Source organism: Carlito syrichta, unplaced genomic scaffold (genome assembly GCF_000164805.1).
Source record: "Carlito syrichta isolate Samal-C Ts95f unplaced genomic scaffold, Tarsius_syrichta-2.0.1 Scaffold306137, whole genome shotgun sequence".
NCBI lineage: Eukaryota > Metazoa > Chordata > Mammalia > Primates > Tarsiidae > Carlito > Carlito syrichta.
This window is the reverse complement of record NW_007250233.1, coordinates 301,119-323,117: the sequence shown is the minus strand read 5'-3', so window position 1 is coordinate 323,117 and position 21,999 is coordinate 301,119. Positions and strand designations below refer to the sequence as shown.

Sequence of the window (21,999 nt, the reverse complement as noted above, 5' to 3'; positions counted from 1 at the left end):
GCTGCGGCCGGGAGACGAGAACTGGCTGCTTGGCCCCCACTCTGCCATTCGCATAATTGCGTGCCATGGGCAAGCCGCCAAGCCTGTCTGAGCTTGAATTTTCTCACTTGCGGAAAACAAATGTCCCGAAGTTCCTATTAATGCTCAGTTTAGTAGATGAAAGAGCAGCTCTCATCCTCAAACTAATTCCTCAGCACATAATAAAGCCAGCACTGCAACTCTCCGCAGCCGCAAACCACCCTCACCTGATTGGACAGGACGAGGTCGGCAAGCAGGTTTCTGGAGGGGCCCCCCACCCCGGGTAGCGCCTCGGGCTCTGTGGGCCCTGCAGGCCCCGTTGGCAACGGCTCCGCTCTGCCGTCGCGAGGACGTGTAAGTGAAGAGCAGCTGAGTCCCAGGAAAACTGTATTGGGTGTGTGTGTGTGTGTGTGTGTGTGTGTGTGTGTGTGTGTGTGTGTATGAATGGGCATGTGTGTGTGTGCATGTGTGTGGATGTGGTGAATGTGTATGTGACCTTGTGAGTGTGTGAGTGCGTGTGCATGTGTGTAAGCATGTGAGTGTGCACAAGTGGAGTGAGTGTGTGTGTGTGAGCATGTGAGTGCACATGGGTTTGAGTGTGTATGCACGTGTAAGAGTGTGCATGTGACTGTGCGTGTGTGTGTGTGTTCATCCGAATGTGAGGGTGCCTGTGTGTGTGTGAGAGATGCTGAGGCCACCACCCCATAAGAGAGGTGACACCGTGTGCTCACCTGAGCCTGTATGGTGCCACCCCAAGGGACGCTCACTTGGTGTGGAAGAAGAGAAGGTGGCAGGAGGAACGATTCCACTTCCAGACAGGAGACCTCGCGGAGGGCACCGATGGGTTCTGCTCCCCAGGGAATGTTCTGAGGCCCCTTCTCTTCCGAGCGGAGGGCGTGGTACCTGGCGACCCTGTGCGCACAGTGCCTGGGCCAGGTGCCACGTGGAGCCGGGGGGCCGAGGGCTGCTGCTGTTTCCCTGAGTTTGGGGTCGGGGCTTCCCCATTTCCTGGCCCCCTCGTTCCCCGTTTTGATTCTGAGTTCCCCGTTTTGATTCTGAGTTCCCCTGTGGCCATTGGGAGCAGGGAGGCGGGACTCCAGCCCTGGGGCAAGGACTGACTGGCCGCTCTGGGGACAGCTTGCCATCAGCATCTCGAGAGTTGGGGATGGGACACTTGGTTGTTTCGTCAGGTCGTACAAAATCCTTTTCTTGTCTCACCCAGGAGGAGAGTTGGATCTCAGGGAGTCTTGGAAACCTGAGATGTGATTAAATTGATTAACTGGCAAATCTGTAGAATCTCCCACAAGCCATGCACTTAATCTGGAGCTAGATTACCATTTGCAGTCCACTGAACTAATTCATTAATTGTATTGCACAGACTAAAAATTTTGTTATGCAGATATATGCAAATCATACGGAAAGACAGCGTTCTCAGCCGAGTACTCTGGCACCTGCTTGTGTTTGTTTGTTTCCATTTGTTTCACGGGAACAGTGAGGGATAAACATCTTCAGCATTTGGAACCGGGTCCAACCATTTTCTGAGGGGTGGCCAGGAGGCTTCTCTGGTGACAAACAGCGCAGTGACGGGCACGTCTTTCCTCTTCCTTTCTTGCCCCAAACAGCATGAAGAAAATGAGCAACATCTATGAGTCGGCGGCCAACACGCTGGGCATCTTCAGCAGCCCCTGCCTGACCAAGGTGGAGCTGCGTGTGGCGTGCAAAGGCATTTCTGACAGGGACGCCCTGTCCAAGCCGGACCCCTGCGTCATCCTCAAGATGCAGTCCCACGGGCAGTGGCTCGAGGTAGGTGCGTCCGGCCACCCGGACCCGGGCGGCGGGGCAGTCGGTTCAAAGGTGTTTGACGGGGTCCGCCCTCGGGGATTTCGATGAGACAGCAAATTCCAGAAGTGAACAGGACCGTGTTTCTGTGGGTATCATGATGCTTTCCTGTGGCTGTTGCGTTGCTGAGGCTGTTTTGAGATTTGCCGCTATTCACGCACCTAAGATTCTGGGGTGTTTTGTTCATTCCCAAGCAATACTCACAACGTTCTCTTCATGCCATGCCCAGCTATTGGCGAAGGGTCAGACGTGAGCCCAGACCCCAGCCTGGGCTGGGTGAGCGAGCTCCAGCCATCGGTTCCAGCAACGAAATCTTGTGGCCACGGCAGGGCTCAGAGGAGACCTGCTTGGAATTCTGGGAGCGGTGCTTTTGGGGAGCACGCTTTGGAGGTTGAAGGGACTGATTCTGCAGATGGGCTGAGCTCAGTGGATGAGTACTCCTGTCCACAGGATGAAGGCGGGAGCCCGGGGGACACGTGTGAACATGTCAGTCCCGTGAGGTCCCCAGTCACACATCTACAGCCGGGGGAAGCTGTACCCTGGGCTGGCTGGGGACCTGCTGTCCTGGACAGTTGTCCAGGGCTGAGAGCAGAGCCTGTGAGAGTATGGAGAGGGTGAGGGTGGATGGATGGGAGAGAGGGGGCAGGGGAGGTGCTGCACCAGTAACCCCGAGATCTGAGCAATGCAAAGAATTGCGAGACGAAAAAAGAAAAGTTTACTTGAAAGTAAATTAGAGGGAGAAAGAGAAGGGAGAGAGAAGATTCGCCTCCCCGAGGTGGGGGAGGGGGCCAAAGCCAGGAAGCGTGGCGACAGCCGTGGCTCAAAGAGCACGTGGCCACACCAGAGTCTAGCACGGCAGTGGCCGCTGGTTGCTTGTGGTTGGGTCCTTTTAACCATTCCCCTAGATAGGGGAAGATCGTTAAGGTGATTGGGTGGTGGTCTGCTCCTTGTCATCATAAAGGGGCAGGCAAGCACAGGTGCTGACCTCAGGTGATGGACAGCAGGCAGATGGGTGGGTCAGACCCACGATTGCTGCCATGGTGGGTCTTATCTGTGTCACACAGTTCACAGAGGGCGGATTAGGTTAACCCTGGGGAGGGGGTTCCTGCAAGAGACTTGTTAGACATTTGCAGTTCACAAACTCAGACACTTGCAGCTCACAAACTCCTTGACCAAAGGTCATATTATTACTTTCATGACTTTGACCAGCCAAAGGGTGATCTTTGATCTTCGGCCTCGACAAGGAACCTAAAAGTTTACTAGAGATGATGATGCTAAACCATGAATTGAAAGGTTGGGCTGTCCTGGTCTTCCATCCGGTGGAGATTTGCCGAGGGGGGATGGGATAGGCTGCTGCTTGTTCTGCAGTAGAATGTCTGAACACTTTCTAATGGCGATGCTGAGGCAAAAAGACTCAACTAAGAATAAGCTAAGTTTCTTCTAGGTTTCTGTAGGTACCTTTCAGGGCCAGGACTGGGGTTTTCTGGGTGGCAGGTGGGGATCTAACCCAGGGCAAACTGCAACTCTACGGAGAAACAGAGGCTGCGGGAGAGGAGAATGGCGTGGAGCCCAGCCCTGGTGGGGCCAGTCTTCAGGCCCAGGAAGGGGCCTGTCCCAGGCTCCGAGGCAGAAGGACTGAGCTGGCGTCGACACCCCACCTGAGCATGTGGGAGGAGCCTGCGGGGGTTTGCGGGGAGGAGATTGGGTGGAGATGGAGGGAGGCGACGTGCACACGCGCTTTCCGTGGGCTCTGGACGGTGTTGGAGACACGTGCAGACCCTTCCGGAAGCTCTTGCGCGGCCCGTCTGCCCTGTGTTTCCCGACACACACTCCTGGCGAGGCTGGCGCTGGTGGGCTCTCGCAGGACTGTGGGTGGGGTGGGTTGCCGTGAGTCATTCTCCGAAGAGCCGTCGGCTCCCAAACTGCCAAGGGCTGACTTTTCTTTCGGCGGTAAGTCTGCTCTGGGAAAGATTTACTCATTCTTGTGCCTGTTGGACTCTCACCAAAGGTGGACCCCGTAAAGAAAAGCTCTAGGAGAAACGGTGGGCTCTTTGTGTGAGTGGTGCCATATTTGGCCGATGGCCAGATGTTTCTCCGATGGGTGCTCACGTCCCCCTGGGGAGGACGGGGCCACGCCATGCAGCATTCATAGTTTAGAGTGAGCGCCGAGGCAGCCTGAGCTAACCCTTCCTGCAGGCCTCCTCTGAGTGTTGAATATGAAATAAGCCATTTAGCCCTTGCAGCTGTTCCATGAGACAGCATCCCCATTTCACAGGCGAGGAAACAGAAAGCAGAAAGGTGCAGGCTTGTCCCACCCAGGAGGCAAGCTCTTTGTGGCTGCTTATGATCATGGCAGCCTCCGCTGCGGTCTGAGGTACTCTGCGTGGCAAGACTGCAGGCCGAATTTGGCCGCTGGGTTTTGTGTGTTTACAAATCAAAGCAAGTTGGATGAGGACTGAATGTCAGGTTTCTCCGAGCAGGTGTGTGTGTCTGCGTACGTACCTGGCTTATGAAGCAGTGCTTTAAAGAATTGGGCCTGAGGTGAATGGGAGAGCGGGGAAGAGGGAGGGCGCGGCAGAGAGAGCTGCTCTTCTCTCGGGGGACCCAGTACTCGCGGGCTTTGGGTGAGGGACTGAAGCTGTGCGAGCAGAGCGCCCGCAGACGCGTGGGGTCCCTCGACCCAGCTCTCCGGGGCTCTGTGCTTCTCCCACCTGTCTACGGAGATCTGTGGGAGACCCTCCAGGGACGGCCGTCCACGCCGCAGCAGAAAGGAGACTCCAGACGCCCGAGAGGCAGCAGGACCCTTGCACGTTTGCCGTGTTACTGGCATGTCCGCTTGTGTGCCAGCCACTTCTCCAAAGGGAGGTTCCACAGCTGCTGGTGAGCAGGTGACACCAGGTGAGAGGGCTACATGCACGGGGACTGAAAGGTGGACAGGCAGATGGGGGCTCTTAATTAATTTCAGGCCCGTCCGAGGCTTGCAATGTGAACACGAAGCCGCGTCCCTGGTGTCTTGCTGTGTGATATCGTTTCCTCCTAAATCTTCTCACTGACGCTGTTGGTGGATCTTACTGTTTTGTAGTTTTTACTTAACAAAACTAAGCAGAATGCCTATATTTTTTTTTTAAAGTCACTTTGAAAATTAGAGGAAAGAAATTCACCTACTAACAGCCTCTTTACACAATTCAACCATTTTTTAAATATCTATCAGTTTTTTATGTTTTTTTCCTTCTGACATACATATTCTCATGTTCTTATATGTTTTTATCGTGCACATAAAATTTGCTTATTTTTAACTTCTAGATTCAGGGGATACACATGCGTATTTATCACATGGATATATTGTGTCGTGGTGGGGATTGGGTCTCAGGCGGTCCATTCCCAGGGAGTGAACACTGTGTCCTGTAGGCGGTTTCTGAGCCCTCACCCCTCACTCTCTCCCTTCCCCACTTATGGGTGTCCCCAGTATCTGTTATGTCCATCTTTGTGACCGTTAGGCTGCCACATAGGAGTGAGAACATGCAGTGCTTGGTTTTCTGTTTCATATAAGATGATGACCTCCATGTTGCCGCAAAGGACATGATTTTGCTCTTTTTTATGGTAGCACAGTATTCCGTGGTGTCTACCTGCCACCTTTCCACGCTCCGTTGATCGGCTGAGGGCATTTAGGTTGATTCCACGTCTTTGCGATTGTGACTTGTGCTGGGATGAACGTGCGAATGCAGGTGTCTTGGTTATACGACGACCTCTGTTCCTTAGGGTAGATCGTGAGTAGTGGGGTTGCTGGATCAAATGGCAGGTCTCCTTTGAGTTCTTTGAGAACTCTCCATGCCGCTTTCCACAGAGGTTGGGCTAATTTACACTCGCACCAAGGGTGTAACTGTTCCCTTTTCTCCGCTTCCGAGCCAGCATCTATTGTCTTTTGATTTTTTAATAATGGCCATTCTGACTGGTGTAGGGTGGTATCTCACTGTGGTTTTAATTTGCATTTCTCTGTTGATGCTTGATGTTGAACATTTTTTTCATGTGTTTGCTGGCCATTTGTATATCTTCTTTTGAGCGATGTCTGTTCATGCCCTTTGCCTACTTTGTTTATTTATTTATTTATTTATTCTTGGCTCTTTTCTCACTGATCTGATTGAGTTCTTTGTAGATTCTGGATATGAGTCCTTTGTCAGATGTATAGTTTGTGAATATCTTCTCCCATTCTGCAGGTTGCCTATCTGCTCTTTTGATTATTTGTTTTGCTGTGCAGAAGCTTTTTAGTTAATGAAGCCTCACTTATTTACTTTTGTTTCCGTGGCATTTGTTTTGGGATTTGGGTCATAAATTCTTTGCCCAGGCCAATGTCCATAAGAGTTTTTCCTAGGTTTTCTTCCAGGATTTTTATGGTTTCAAGTCTGACATTTAAGTCTTTAATTCATCTTTAGTTAATTTTCGTATATGGGGGGAGACAGGGATCGAGTTTCGTTTTCCTGCACGTGGCACTGTTGGTGGAAGAGGGTGTCCTTTCCCCAGCGTCTGTTTTTGTCTGCTTTGCCAGAGACCAGTTGGTTGTGGGCATGTGGTTTTGCTTGTGGATTCTCTGTTCAGTTCCATGGGTCCGTGTGTCTGCTCTTGTACCAGTACCATAAGCATATGACGTTTTCTTTCCTGATTTCCTCTCTTCCAGTGTGCACTTTTTCGATATGGCTACAATGCTGATGATTGTCGTTTTCAGCCTGCATAATATCCCATCAAATGGATTTATTTAATCATTTTTCTGTTTTTTCACTTGAAATTGCTCCCAAGTGCCCTGATTAGGCAGCCTGCAGTGAGTGTCCTTGTGCCTCGAGTGTTCCCTCCTTTCAGACGGATTCCTAGGAGAGGCTCTGTTAAGCACAACTGTGGGGCGAAGCCCAGGCCGCCCTGGAGGCTGTCCGGTACATGCTGCCACAGCACTTTCCCAACGCGCCCGTGGCAGTGCTACCCAGAGTGCGGTCTGCAGGCTGCACCCAACCCGCCAGCCGTCACCAGTGCCAAGGAGACGCGCCACGGCGTCAGTGGAGTCACCGCCTCCTTTCCTAGAAGGTCTTGCTCTTCATACCCAGCAGAATCAGCTTCCCTTCCAGCATGCTGAGGCACGGGGCTCATTTGTATTCTGGTACTTCCAGAAACACCTCTCCGACCCATTGTACCCCTCAACGACACACAGTCAGGACCCCATCAGGAAGACGGGGCCCAGGCCGGGCAGCTGACGGCGGCATTGTGACTCAGGTAACAAGCAGCACAGGGGGTGGAGTCACTGAGATGCCAAGAGGGATGTGCGGGAAGCAGGGACAGCAGCAGGAAACTGCGGCCTGGCTTGGGGCCGGAGCCGGCGCGACTCGCATGGGCTCCCAGGAGCACTCTGCTAGCCTTCAGACATCGACAGACACTCCAGGTCGAGGCTTCTCCCCGCCCAGGAGAGCCAGCTATGAAATGTTTGCCAGCACATCACTGGGCGAGAGGGACAAAAGGGGGAGTTCGCAGTGCCCAAAGCACACAGCCGAGTCCTCTGGCAGAAGCTGGGCCCCTGGGAGGTGGGCCTGCCAGGAGGGAGCCAGGAAACAGAGGAACGCGGTGCTGCAGATGCCGACCTCCCTGCCTCTCCTTTCCATGGCTCTCGGATCGCCCATCGGAGCCTTCCTGGGCACCCTTGCTGGGAGCCAGCTGACAGGATCTGCGGGGACAGCCGTGCCTGTTTATTTCGTGCCGGCCCCTACTTTTCCTTTCAAGTTCAGGGAGTGTCTCTGCCTCTGTGGCTCCACACTTAGGCCAGAAATGGAAAGCATCTGGCAGTAGGCCTGCACCACATGGCGACACCTAGTCTTGTGCAGTGAAGGCTGGGGCACGTGGCCAGGATGTCCGAGCAAGTGCGCTGTCCTGTATCTGCCCCTGGAAAACATCTAGACTTCCGGAGAGACCTCTGCACAGAACGACAGACTCAAAGGACAGCCTTCCGTGGGAGAATTCATGCTGACTGTTTCCCGGGCATCTTCACTAGGGGGAGAGCCTGGCAGGCGACTCTGTGGAGAAAAGAGCGACAAATGGAGAGGCTAAATAATTCACATAAGGAATAGACTGCTAAGTGTGTCAGGGTTAAGAGAGAAAAGCAAGGCGGGCTTATTGTCCCAAGATGGTCTTCATGTTTGGCAAGAGAGAGGCTCTGTCTGGATCCACACCCTCCAACAGAATTCCTGATGGCGACGGAATTGTTCTGTGTCTGCGCCGTCTGGTAAGGTGGAGACTAGCTCCACGCGCTATTGAGCACTTCAAAGGTGGCTCACGTAACTTAGGAGCTGAATTCTAATGACCTAGCTTTAATTAATTTAGATGTAAGTGGCTCGGCGGTCCCAGAGCTTCTTTGGTGCGCTGGGGACTTTGGCTCAGGTGAGGAGGAGAGGAACAGAGGTTTCTAAACATAACCACGGGCCGGGCGTGGCGGTGTGTGCCTGAGTCACCGCAGGCTGGGCGTGGTGGTGTGTGCCTACAGTCCCAGTGGTTCGGGGCCAAAGCGAATCCTGGAGTTCAAGGCCAGCCGTGGCAACACACAGCACCCATCTTTAAAAAAAAATTTATTTATGCATTATAAAGATGTGGGGTACAATTCAGGGTTAGGTATACAAACATTGATCATGCAGGTACCCTTGCTGATGAGGGATGCCCCTCCCTCCCCTGGCAGTTTCCCTCCACTGCCAGTCCCCTCCTCCCCTGACAGTTTTCCACTCCTGCCAATCGCTTTCTTATAGCATTATAATTGTTCTAGGTCACCTTATGAGTGAGAACACATGGAACTCAGTTCTTTGTTTCTGTGATCAATCACTGAGTATGATCGACTCCAAATCCATCCAATTTGTTGCAAAGTCCCTCTATTTGTCCTTCTCTACGGCTGCATAATAGTCCACTGTGTATATGTACCACTTTTTTTATCCAGTCCAGCTTCGATGGGCAACACAGTTGGTTCCATGCTTTTGCTGTTGTGAATAGAGCTGCAACAAACATACGTGTGCAGGTATGTTTTTCATAGAATCATTTAAGTTCCTCCGGGTATCTTCTCACCTTTTAAAAAGAAAAATGCTACCATGAACAATTAATTTTACAGCTTAAGTGTTTGCAGGGAGACGTGACTGGAAATTGACATCTTTTGTCTGTCACTTGTGATTGTTAGACTGTTCTTCTTCTAATGGGGTGTTCGAGTACAGAACGGGCCCATGGTGTCTCGGTCACAACTCAGGTTCCCACCACCATGGTCGAACTCCCTCCGGGGGGCCCTCACAGGAGTAGGAACCGTCTGCTCCTCGGTGGGCTCTGTGTTGACAACGGAACATCTGACCTCTGACGTGGACCCTGAAAGCAACTCACAAAGACTCACAGCCTGGCCTCCTGTTGCCATGGCTAGGGCGAGGGCTTCTGAGAATGAGCGGTGTGTCTTTGAAATGCTGGAAACCAGTTGTTCTGGAATGCCCCAGAGATTGTTGCTCTTTGTAGACCGGCGTTGTCTGGGATCTATGTCTAAGGACTGCGACTGCAGAGCAGCTGCTTCTGCCTTCCTTCGAGAGTGTGGAAATGAGTGATGTACTCACTGGGTGAAATTTCCATCAGTCTTTAGGAATGACTGCCACGCCTTGTACGGACAGACAGGGACAGGAGGAAAGGGGAAACCTGCAACTTGGAAGTGCATTCCAAACGGAGAGTTTCGGCCTCCCTTTCACGTCCCTCATTTGGACTCCTATCCATTTTTAATCCCTCTTCATCCGCCTCTGGCCAAGTAATAATGACAGTATGTGGTGACAGTTGAGTGTGATGATGACTTAGAATGCTTTTTGTCTTCCGGTGAGGAGTGGAAATAATTTCTCCTGCTTTCTGGTGAGTTCTGGTGTGTTCGGTAACTCCTAGAAGTAGACATCGGGATCAAGTGGGGAGAAGGGGCACTTCTTAGAGATGCAGAGGACAGAACCCTGTGGGCTGACACCTGTTACTCAGCTTGCTGGAGTACATGCCTGATGGGCATGGCTGGGCATTCCCCTTGAAGCAGAGCCAAGCTCATCATTGTGTGGCCCTTGGCAGAAAGCCCATGGATGGGAGAGTGTGTGTCCTCATTGAGAAAACCCAGATGACACTCCAAACGTCCAGGATGTTGCTCCAATCGCTGTTAATTCCATTTGTTTTTTCATTTAATTTCAGCATTCAATGATGGAGCTTCTTCCTAGGAAGCTCTCAGTAATTCTGAGAATGAATTGCCCTTGGATCAATTCCATATGAAAACATGTCATGACCAATCATGGGCTTTGGCAGATTGTTGCTAATAATTGTTAGTGATAACATGGTTATACCTAACACATCAATTACCAGGGGTCTCTGATACAAGAGTGAGGCTTGTGATGATGATATAGCCCTATAGCACGTTATATTCACAAAGACCATCTGCCTACAACGCCATTTTCTGCTGACCACAGCCCCTGGAAATAGCAGCACAGACACCGAAATTGGCCCCCGCACACGCTGAACCCCAGGAAAAGGACATGGCTTGTGTACTAAGACCTCAGTGGGCAACAGAACTCACTCCATCTTAGAGACAGTGCTGAGTCTCAGACAGCCATGTAACCCTGAGATAGAAGGCTCAACACGGGGTCTACTTTGACCCTTCCCTTCCCTGGATGCACTGGAGGAGGCCATGCCAGGTGCCCAGGCTGCCGTGTGTGGAGTGAGGCCAGCTGCCACCTCTCTTCTGTCCCTCCCCTGCTCTTCCCTTCCCCCCTCCGACCTGCCCAGGTGCAGGGTTGGGTTCTGGGGCACCTGGCGTTCCCGTTAGCAGCCCAGAGGGGCGGTGTGCCCAGGGCAGTGGGTTCGCCCATTCCCTCGTGGGCAGTTTCTTCTGGCTGGAGAGCTCATGGCAGAGCTGTGAAGCAAGTGTCCTCATCTGGGGACAGCCGTGGGGCTGCCTTCTTGTGTGTTGAGCTGTGAGGATCAAGCTCCAATAGCAGTTCCACCTGCGCCTGAGATGTGCGACTTCCCGTCGCCCCGAAGCCTAGAACTGCCATGAAAGCGGGGCAGGCGATGTGGACCTTTAAGCGATGACTTAGGCTAAGGTGGCCATCGATATATGTTAGCCTCAGTTACTGTCAGTCCCTTTTAACACATCCTACCTTCACAACTACTCTGCAGTCTAGGCTTTGCTGGCCAGATTGGGAAACTGAGGCTGGGCGGAGTTAGTAAGTCGCCAGGTCGTACAACCAGTACCCAGCAAAGCTGGAATCTGGTTGATTCCCAAACCCATGCTTTACGACTCTCTGCTTTATTAAAGATTGCACACTGGAAGCTGGCAGCCTGCTTGTAGCCTGCAGATGTATTTGTTCTGGTCTTCGCTGTGTTTCAACAAGTTTTGTAATGCTTGCCATAGCTTAACGATCAGAAGGTTTTTCATAAAACTCCAGATTTCTGGTTCCTTTTGTGTAAACAGAAAACCTGGCAACTTGGTCTTTAGTCTTATGGCAACAATGAGCTTGTCACAGTCACGACTTTCCTCCTTAACCACATGGGAGGTTGTCTTTGAACTTCCGACTGGTCAACTACCGCATGCATCCGTCCTGCCCAGTGGCTCTGGGGGCGTTTGAGCTTAGATGGCACCTGCCACCCTTCAGCCAGCTCTCTGAAACAGTTAACCTCTCAGCCATGGACACAGACAGGAGCTAAAACATAAAAATTAAGTCAGTTAAAACGTTCCCTTGGAGATCACAGACAAGCTCTTTCTCGAAAGACTTTCTGTTCACCCTCTGTTGACTTGCCCTGTTCCAGTGGCTACACTTAGCATGACATGATAAAAACAACAGTTTTCTTTGGCTGTTCACAAAATGTCCACTGTGATTTTGCGCCAAACTCCCATGTGGAAAAACTTTGATTTTGCTTTCTACCTCTCCCCGAACATATCCTTAAGAAGAACGATTTCTTTAAAGAAAAAGAAAAAGGAAGAAAGTTGATTTTGGTAATATTAGAAATATTTCCCTGAGCATTGAATAGAAAACAAAATGAAATATTGGAGCCAGGAAATACCTCTTTCTGTTGCCTGAGGCCGTATCCCTGTGACCAGAGGTGGGCGGTTCCACGATGTTCAACTGTAAGCAATGCCCTTGGACTCAGGAAGAGAAGAACATGGCGTTGCATAGGTGACTAGTTGGCTTTCTTGTAATAAACTCTCAGAATGTCAAATCACAATATCTGGAAGCAGAACCACATGAGATGGGACACTGGGGCTATACATGAGAAGTATCTGAATGGAAATCTGTGCTGGTTCTCACTCACTCTCTTGTATGCCCTGGAGACAGCTCCATCAGCTAGAGCACAGGTCTGGCCTCCTGCAGCGAGGAGAGCACGGGATGGGAGACAGGCCTTCCTGCCGCCTCGGCGCGAAGAACCAGCCAGCGCCCTCTGGACCCTTGCACTGAGCACCGGTTGCCGGGGCTTTCGCAGTGCATCTGGGGCCTGTGATGGCCACCTGAGAGCCGGGAATCGCCGAGGGAAGAGGCGCAGGGGGCTTCTGCCATTAGGAGCCTCTGCCTCCCTCTCAGTCGCCTGCAGGATCTCAGAGGAGGGGTGTGGCCTTTCCCGGGTGCCGGCTTTCACCTTTAACTAGACCCACTGCCGATTTCCTCAGGAAAATCATATTTCCTTTTACTTTCAATCTACTTTTTAAATTTTTTTATCAGTGATGATGGTGGTTTACTAAAAACACCTTACATAGAGTGCTTATACAAAGTATCAGGTACCTTCCTAAGCACTTGTGTGTGTTATCGTATGTAGTGACCAAAGCAACCCGAAAATTGGGCTACATGTATATTTTATTTTATTTTTTCCATTTCCATGGAGAGGTGATTGACAAGTGAAAACTGGCCTCTAGGAGAGTGGCGCGGAAGAGCTGAGTAATTTGCCCAAGAGTCACAGAAGTAGTAAGCAAAGGAGCGCTGACAAACTGCACAGACTCCAGAAGCAGTGCTCTCGTCGTGCTGCACGGTCCCCTTCTGAGAACCAGGCGCGCCGTTCCTGAGTGTCTGCTGGGCACCACGTGTTGTCGTTGCATGAATACACATAACAATCCTCACAACAGTGCGGTAAGATGCCCATTTTATAGGTGAGGAGCTGACACTCAGCATAAGTATGAGTCTGCGGCCCCAAGACTAGTGAGACATGGTGTGAGAGCTTGCACTCGGAGCTGTGTGTCTCCAAGGCCCGTGGCCTCCACGACCCCGCACCTCTCTCCCGCTGTTCTCTGCCCAGGCGGAGCAACCCAGGGCAGCACCCCTGCCCTTGGAGCTGAGCGTGCGCTCCCTCCCGCGGTTCCAGGCATCCAGTCGTGCTTTGCATCATCGTCCTCACGTGAAGTCAGTTTGGCGTGCTGATCTGAGGCGGGCAGTGCTGGTGTTCTGGCCCTCCGGGAGGCCGGCCCGCTTGTATCCGGCATTGACTTCCGCCGAGCCTGTCTTTAATCCAGACTCTAATTGCTCCTAAAATTAGACACTCATTTTCCTGACCCTTGGCTTTTGAGTGGGGGTTCCCAAACACTTGGTAGAGGAATGCTGTTTTTAGCCTCTGAAGATAATGAGGTGCAGGTCATGGCGCTGATGGTGAGGGCCCCGATCTTGGGTGACACAAGGTAGCCATGCCTCTTAAGACGTGTCAAGTGCTGTGGACGCTCCCATCAAAGTGGGCGCCCGTGAAGCGATGACATCGGGGCCTGCATTCTTCACGTCTGTGAATTCCCCCTAAAGGTCCGTTGACAATGGCCTTGAGGTGTGCGGTCAAGTCACATGCAGATCTTTTCCATGCAAACTATGCCAAGAGAGGACTTTGCTGTGGATACTCGTGTGATGAGTTTTTCTTCTTCCCTGTTAGGGTTCATGCTTCTGACTTGAAGGGGACATGCTGGAAGGGTTTGCATCTCAGTTTCTTGTCTTCCGTGCTACTTAGCTCTCCCAGGCTTGTGCTATTATTCTGGATTCATTTTTTATAGCCTTACTTTAAAGAATGTTGGGGGGACCCCAAAAAACCAGAATTTGCTTATAAAAGATTGTGTATTTGTTCCTACATGTTTAACTTTCAGTCACCTTTGAGTACTCGCCATTGGATACAGTGCACCTGTCGAGAGGTTTTTTCTACCGCTCAGAACCGTTTTTGAACTCGTCCGTTTTGATGCCTTATAGTGCTTCTGCCGTGTTGGCTTCACCTCTCCATATCAGTGAAAGGGTTCCCTTGGAGGACTTTTTTTCATCTGAGGAAATAACAGGGGGAAAAATCACCTGGAGTGATCAGGTGAAGAGGGAGGGTGGAGCACAGGGGCCATGCTGTTTTGGGCCCGAAACTGCTGAACGGTCAGTGCCGTGTGAACAAGTGCGCTCATAAGTCGCCCATCATGAAATGGGCAAACGCACTCAAAGGCTCTCCAAAACCAAAAAAGGAAAAAAATTCACTGAAGCCGAGCACAGGCTCTCACCATGCTCGCCGGTACACGAATCCCAACGGGACCCTAGAACATCCTTTCATACGGCTGAATATTTTACACAGAAGATCCACTACAGTCTGCTTTACCAGCAACCCGTTGTTGGATGTGGATCTCCAAAATTCTGTCATTATAAATCACTATAGACGACCTTTTCTATGTAAGAGGAACCTGCCTCCTCATGTCCCCGTCTTTGGAGCCTTTCCCCAAGAGTAAAATTGCTGCGACAAGAGTAGGAACACTCTCAGGGCCCCCACTGGAACTGCCAGAACGCGTTATTGGAGGGTGGTGACCCCACAGGAGGGACCCACAGGTATGGAAATGCCCCAGCTGATGCTTTGGCTCGCTGGGGTTCTCTGACGACTTTGCACTTTCTTGTAGAAATAAAATCTGTTTGGGGGAATGCTGGAAATAAACTATCCCCCTCATCTCCATTTCTGCGGCGGTAGCCTGACGTCCCGAAGGTTCCCAGGGGTGCCTGGCACAGTGGCTCAGGGCGCACTCCGCAGAGCCATTGTGAGGATGACGTGAGTCAATACACGGACGAGCTTCGCACAGGGCCTGGTGCAGAGTGCGCCTTCAGTAACTTTTTTCTGGAACACACCGTGGCTCGTGGGTTATTCCTCGGGAAAAATGCTTTCTAAGTCAATCTGTGCTGTTCTGTCCCCCACTTTCCTGAGGACTCAAGCAGCCAAAGAACCGCCCATCTAAGGACAGAGCGGGTGGAGCTGGAGGCCACTGGGGCGGTGGCTCGAGGTGGCTGCAGCTGTGGCCTCTTCTTGGTTTTGCGTCCTCAGCTCTCCCCCACGTCTGGCACGGCGGATACTCAGAATCGAGCGGCCAGGTGGATTTCATCTCCCTGGTCCCTCTCCCCCTGTTGCCTCCAAAGACACTCCGTCTTGGAGGACCATCCTGTTCTCATCTAGGAGAACTCCACTGCTTCGAACTCCGTGACACTGACACTGTTGGACTGCTCCTTCCATGTGGCAGGACGACTGTCAGTGTCTGAGGCAGGAATTTGGGCCTAAAGGTGTCCTGCTGACACGTCTGAGTGCGTGACTGCATGGATCTGGCGTGGCTAACGGAAGGAGGCTGTGAGCGGATGCCTGGGGGACGGGCCTGCCACTCAGGCATGAGGGCCAGGCAGTTGTTCCTCACGTGGCTCCCTTTGCCGTGGCTTTCCTTGCTCGCATCCCTTGGGTTTCAAACTCTTCGCTCCTCCTCTTCCTTCTGCACGAGGCCCGGAGCGTGCTGTAGCCGTGCTCAGTGTTGGAGAGCTATCTCTTCTTTGTCCCACCCCGGGACCTCTCAGTGTCTGTCCTCCTTGGGTCTTTCGCTGACACCGCATGGAAAACAAAACGAACCACGTGCTGAAAATCCAGCCTCCCTTCACCCGGATTTTGCCTCTGTCTCCTTCAAAAGCAACTGAATGTAGACAGAGTAGCACATTTTTCTTGTTGACTTTGTGAGATTAGATACATTTTTTAGGCACTGGAATTCCTGGAATGGGGAGAGAAGTTCTTTGATGTCAATTTGGGCCTTGGGGACACAAACAGTTCTCAACCTCTCCGTTCTGAGTCACCAAAATGTTTGCGGGAGTTTCAAGGTCTCCAAATAGTTCTGGGGGTGACTCAGTTACTTCAGAGCTACTGAAAATATCTGTTTAAAATATAAATGCAGTTTTTTGTTTTTTAATCAACTTTAGCGAGACAGTTTGCATATAAAATGCATCAAAATGAATCTATTTGAGACGTTCACCTTGATGAGTGTCTTTGTGCAAATAAATTTGTTAGTATACATTTTCATATCTGGTGTATGAAAAATAAAACAAATTAAATAAAATTAGCTCTGGATCACGATGAAAAATTAATGCAAAATTACTTTGTGGAATGGTTCTTTTTTACAAGATTATTTTTAATTGACACATACATATTTATGAGGTACAACTTGATATTTCGATACATATCTATGCTTTCTAATTATCTGATCTGGGTAGTAGATCCCTTACCTCATGTATTTATCATTTTGTGTGTGTGTGTGTGTGTGTGTGTGTGTGTGTGTGTGTGTGCGCGCGCGCGCGTGCGTGCGCACACGCTGAGGACGGTCACAAGCCTCTCTTCTGACTGTTTTGCATTATTCAGTGTTTGGCTGTTCACCACAGTCCCTCTCCTGTGCAACAGAACACACGTGTTCTTCCTGTCTAGTCGTAACTTTGTACACGTTGATCAACCTCTGCTCACTGACCCCTCCCCCCCTTGGTCTCTGATAACCTCTACTCTACTCTCTGCTTGTATGACATTGGCATTTTTATTTCAAGATTCTACACATGTGTGAGATGTACAGCATTTGTGTTTCTGTGTCTGGCTTATTTCACATGGCCTGATGTTCTCCTGTGTCACTCGTGTTGTTGCAGGTGACAGGATTTAATTCCTTCTTATGGCAAAATTGAATTCCACTGTATATTTAGACCACACTATCGTGTCCGTTTGTTTGTTGCTGGACACTTAGGTGAATTCTTATCTTGGCTCTTGTAGATGGTGCTGCAGTCAGCATGGGCGTGCCAGGCATCGCCTCAGCGTGCTGATTTCGTTTGCTTTCGATACACGCCCAGTCGTGAGATTGCTTCTATTTCTAATTGTTTGAGGAACCTCCACACTGTTTCTCACAATGGCCGTGTGTGTTCCCTTTTCTCCACATCCTTGCCAACATCTGGCTTCTTTCTTCTTTCTGAAAATAGTCATTCTGATTGGGTGAAGTGGCATTTCCTCGTGGTTTTGACGTCCGTGGTCCTGGTGATTAGTGACGCCGACCATTTTCATGTGCCTGTTGGCCATGTGCGCGCCTTCTTTTGAGAGATGGCTGTCAAAGTCTTTGCCCATTTTTAATCGGTTTTCTTTTTGTTATTGACTTGTTTAAGTTCCTTGTACATTCTTGATGCTAACTGCTTGTCAGAGATACAGATTGCAAATATTTGCCCCTATTCTGTAAGTTGTCTCTTCTCGCTTAATAGTTTCCTCTGCTGTGAAAAAGCTTTTTGGTTTTGATAATCTCGTGTGCCTGTTTTTGCTTTTGTTGCCTGCATTTATTATTTCAATTTTGTGGAATAGTTTGAGGAGAAGGGGTGTCAGTTCTTCTTTAAATGTTTGGTACAGTTTACCAGTAAGGCCATAAGGTCCCGAGCTTTCTTTAATGAACATTTTTGTGTTACTGATTCCTTTCCTCTCTTGTCATTGGTCTGTTCAGATTTCCTATTCTTAATTTAATGTTGGTAGGTCATATGTGTCCAGAAATGTATCCATTTATTCTTCGTTATCAAATTTGTTCATTGCAGTTGTTCATAATAGTCTCTTTCTTTTTTTTTTTGGAGCTGGAGTCTTACTCCATCGCTCAGCTGGAGTGCCGTGGCATGCCCGGGGTCACCCCAGCATCAACCTGCTGGGTTTCCAGTGATCCTTCGGCCTCAGCCTTCCAAGTAGCCGGAGCTACAGGCGTGTGCTACCACAACCGGCTCATTTTTTTGATTTATTGTAGAGATGAGGTCTCACCAAGTTGTCCAGGCTGGACTTGAACCCTTGGGCGCAGGCAATCCACTTGCCTTAGCCTCCCAAAGTGCTGGGATGTCAGGCTGAAGCACCGAGCCCGGCCCATAATAGTCTCTTATGCTTATTTTATATTTCTGTGGTATCGGTTGTAATGCCTCTTTTTCCATCCCTGATTTTATTTATTTGAGTCTTCTCTCTGTTTTTCTTAGACTAACTAAAATTTTGTCAGTTGTATTTCTTTGCAAAACACCAACTCTCCATTTTATCGATCTTTAAATTTTTCTGTCTCTGTATTGTTTGTTTCTGCTGTAAGCTTTGTTATTTTCTTTCTTCTATCAATTTTGGGTTTAGTCTGTTCTTGTTTCTCTGGTTTCTTGAGGTGTACCATTGGATTGTTTATTAGAAATTGTTCATCTTTTGGATGTAGGTGTTTACTGCTGCAAGCTACCCTCTTAGAACTGATTTTGCTGTGTCCCATAGGTTTTGGTGTCGGCATGATGTGTTTCCATTTTTGTTTAGCTCCAGAACGTTTTGCATTTCTTGTTTAATTTTTTTATTGACCCATTGTTTAGAAGCCTGAGGTTTAATTTCCATGGGTTGTAAAGTTTCTGAAGTTTTCCTTGTTGTTGATTTTTATTACATAACAGTGTGATCCAAAAAGATACTGACGTTCTTAAATTTTTCAAGACTTGTTTTATGGCCTAATACGTGACTTATCCTAGGGAATATTCCATGTGCAGTTGAGAAGAATGTCCTTTCTGCAGCCGTTGGATGAAATGTTCTGTAAATGTCTGCTAGGTCCCTCTGGTCCGGGGTGGAATTTAAGTCTGAGGTGTGTCTGCTGATTTTCTTGTCCAGATCATCTGTAGATTATTGAAAATGGGGGGTTAAATCTCCTCCTCTTATTATATTGCAGTCTCTCTCCCTTTAGGTCTGATAATATTTGCTTTTTATGTCTGGGTGTTCTGGCACTGGGTGCCTACGTATTCACAGTTGTTCTATGCTCTTGAGCCGGCCCCTGTCTGCACCTGTGTCGCAACTGTGCCAGTTACATATGTTTTGGTCTTCTTTGTCTCTCTGTGCAGTTTCTGACTGAAGTCCACTTGACCAGACTCAAGGATGGCTACTCCTGCTTGCTTTTGGTTTCTGTCTCCACGGAGTGTGTTTTCCAGCCCATCTCTTCCAGTCTGTGTTGTTGTCTTTAACAGTGAGGCGTCTACTCTTTCAGGCAGCACACAGTTGGGTCTTTTCTTTCTTTCTTTTTTTAAACCAATTCAGCCCCTCTATGCATATTAATTGGAGAATCCAATTCATTTACATTCAAGGTCATTATTGGCAGGCAAGGACTTACTCCTGACATTTGTGAGTTGTTTTTCTGGCTGTTTGGTAGATTCCGTTCTCCTCTCTCTATCGTTGTTTACCTTTGTGGTTTGGCGGTTTCTTGTGATGCTAAACTATTTTTTTATCTCATTCTTATTTGTGTATCTGCTGTAATTTCTTTCTTTGTGGTTACTGTGGGACTAACATAAAGAGTCTTATAAGAAACGATTTTAAGCTGATGGCAACTTAACCTTGATTGCATAAAAATCCTCCAGATTTTTTCTTTCTCCCTGTTTACATTTTTGTTGCCTTAATATACTTCTTTATCTATCGTGTACCCCTCAGCCACTAGTTGTAGGTGCTGCTTTTGACCATTTTGACTCCAAGCCTTCATACTAGAGGATTAAGAGATTTACATAGCACCATTCTATCACTGAGGTACTCTGGATTTAATCCATGGATTTCTCTCTACGGGTGAGTGTATACTTTCATGTGTTTTCGTGATAGTAATTATCAGCCTTTCATTTCCAGTTGTAGCACTCCCTCACGCGTTTCTTGTAAGGCTGTTCTAGTGGTGATAAATTCCCTCAACTTTTGCTTGTCCGGGAAGGTCTTTATTTTCCTTTAATTTCTGAAGGATGGCTTTGCTGGGTCTGGTTTCCAGAAGGCACTGAGCCGTCACAGCTTAGATCATGGGGACAGAGAGTGCTCAAGGGGCCCTCCTACTCTGAGGCAGTGCAGCTGTGTGGACCCCTGGATGCTCTCCAAACAGGACTGAGACCGTGAGGACTAAGGACTCTCCTGTCGTAAGGATTACCGGCATGTGTGGTGGTAATAAGGGCTGCTGGCGACCTCTGGCTTACCTTTTCCCTGTAAGAAAAAGCCCCCAAACTCCGAGCCAGTCTCCAGGGGAAACCGCACGGTAGAGGCAGGATCCCTTCTCTGTGGGCTCCAGTAGGCCATGGAGTTTTTGACATTCCTTGGGTTCCCTCCAGCAGACTTCTTCAGTCTCTCTAGTCAAAACATAGGTGCGTATTCATTGTTTTGGTCCTTTTTGGGGGAGAGGAGCTGAGCGCCGGGTAACTGCAGCCAGCTGTCTTTCCCCGTTTCCTTCCGCTTAATCAGTTTCGATGAACGGATGCACCTGTGCGGCCACTGTACCAGCTGTGATACAGAGTGTTTCCTAAGATATATTTTAATATTTAAAACATATAGCAGAAAACAACACACACACGTAAATTTCCTTTTCCCCCAGCTTTACCAAGGTATACTTGGTACACAAAAGCTGCATATAAATAATTTGTACAGTTTAGTGAGTTTGGAAATTTGTACATGTTCATTGTCCCCCACAATCTAGATGATAAGTATAGCCATCACCTCCCAAAATATCTTGGTATCCCTTTGGTTTTTTATTTGCTTTTATGGTAAGAACTGTTAACATGAGATCTACCCTCATAACACATTTTTAAATACACAGAGCCTTACAGACAACTGTAGGCACTGTGTGGTCCAGTGTGTCTCTGGAATTTGCTTGTCTTGTCTAACTATAGCTTTCTACGTAACCATTGAATGACAGCCGCCCATAACCATATCCCCTCTCTCCATCCCAGGTCACCACCATTCTATTGTCATTTCCATACTTTTGACTATTTTATTTTATTTCAGAGCTGTGGTGTACATGTGAGGATTTGCTGTGTAAGTAAGTTGTGTGCAGGTGAGGTTTGGGCTTCTAGCCTCATGTGAGAGGAGTCATGCAGTGTGTGTCTTTCTGAGACTGGCTTATTTCACTTAACATCGTGTCTTCCAGTTCTATAATGTCTTCCAGGTTGCAAATAATGGAAGTTCCTTCTTTTCTTAAGGATGAGTAATATTTCATTGTATGTTTATATCACATTTTCTATATTTACCCATCTGTGTGTGGGTATTTGAATTGTTTCCATATCTTGGCTTTTTGAATAATGTTGCAATGGGTATGGGAATGCAGATATTTCTTCAGGAGCCTGATTTCAATTTTTTTGGTATATACCCAGAAGTGGAATTGATGAATCATATGGTAGTCCCCTTTTCAATTTTTTGAGGAACTGCCATACTGTTTGCCATCATGGCTGCAGCATTTTGCATTCCCACCAATGGTGTATAAAGGTTCCAATTTTTCCACAACCTCACCAACCTAGTTATCTATCTATCTATATCTATCTATCTATCTATCTATCTATCTATCTATCTATCTATCTATCATCTAACTTCTATCTTTAATCAATCTATCTAGTCTATCATCTATCTCTATCTATCAATCACCTATCATCTACCTATCTATCTAATCTACCATCTCTATCTATCTATCTAGTCTATCATCGGTCTATCATCTATCCATATCTATCATCTATCTATTTGTCTAATCTATCTATCATTTATCATCTTTCTATCATCTGTCTATCTATCTCTATCATCCATCTATAGCTGTCATCTATCTATCTATTATCTATCTATCTATCTATCTATCTATCTATCTCTAATAGTTATCTTTGCAGATGCTAGCTGTATCTCCTTGTGGCTTTGTTTTGTATTTCCCTGGTGAATAGTAATGCTGAGAAACTTTTCACTTATCTCTTGGTCATTTCTGTGTCTTTTATGGAGAAATGTCTACTCAGGTCCATTGCCCATTTAAAAAATCAGGTCAGTTGGGCTCAGTGGCTCAGCCTGTAATGCCATGCTTTGGGAGGCTGAGGTGAGTGGATTGCCTGAGCCCACGGGTTCGAGACCTGCTGG

General features: G+C 48.7%; 1 protein-coding gene across 1 annotated transcript in view; it reads left to right on the top strand.

Moving 5' to 3' along the window:
- The window catches only part of LOC103265253 (copine-4), a 414,012-nt gene that overhangs the window by 108,235 nt on the left and 283,778 nt on the right, over window positions 1-21,999 (top strand). Inside the window, exon 2 of the mRNA XM_008062949.2 lies at window positions 1,641-1,821. Within this exon, the coding sequence (XP_008061140.2) occupies window positions 1,641-1,821 (181 nt within the window). The remainder of the gene's footprint in view (window positions 1-1,640; window positions 1,822-21,999) is intronic.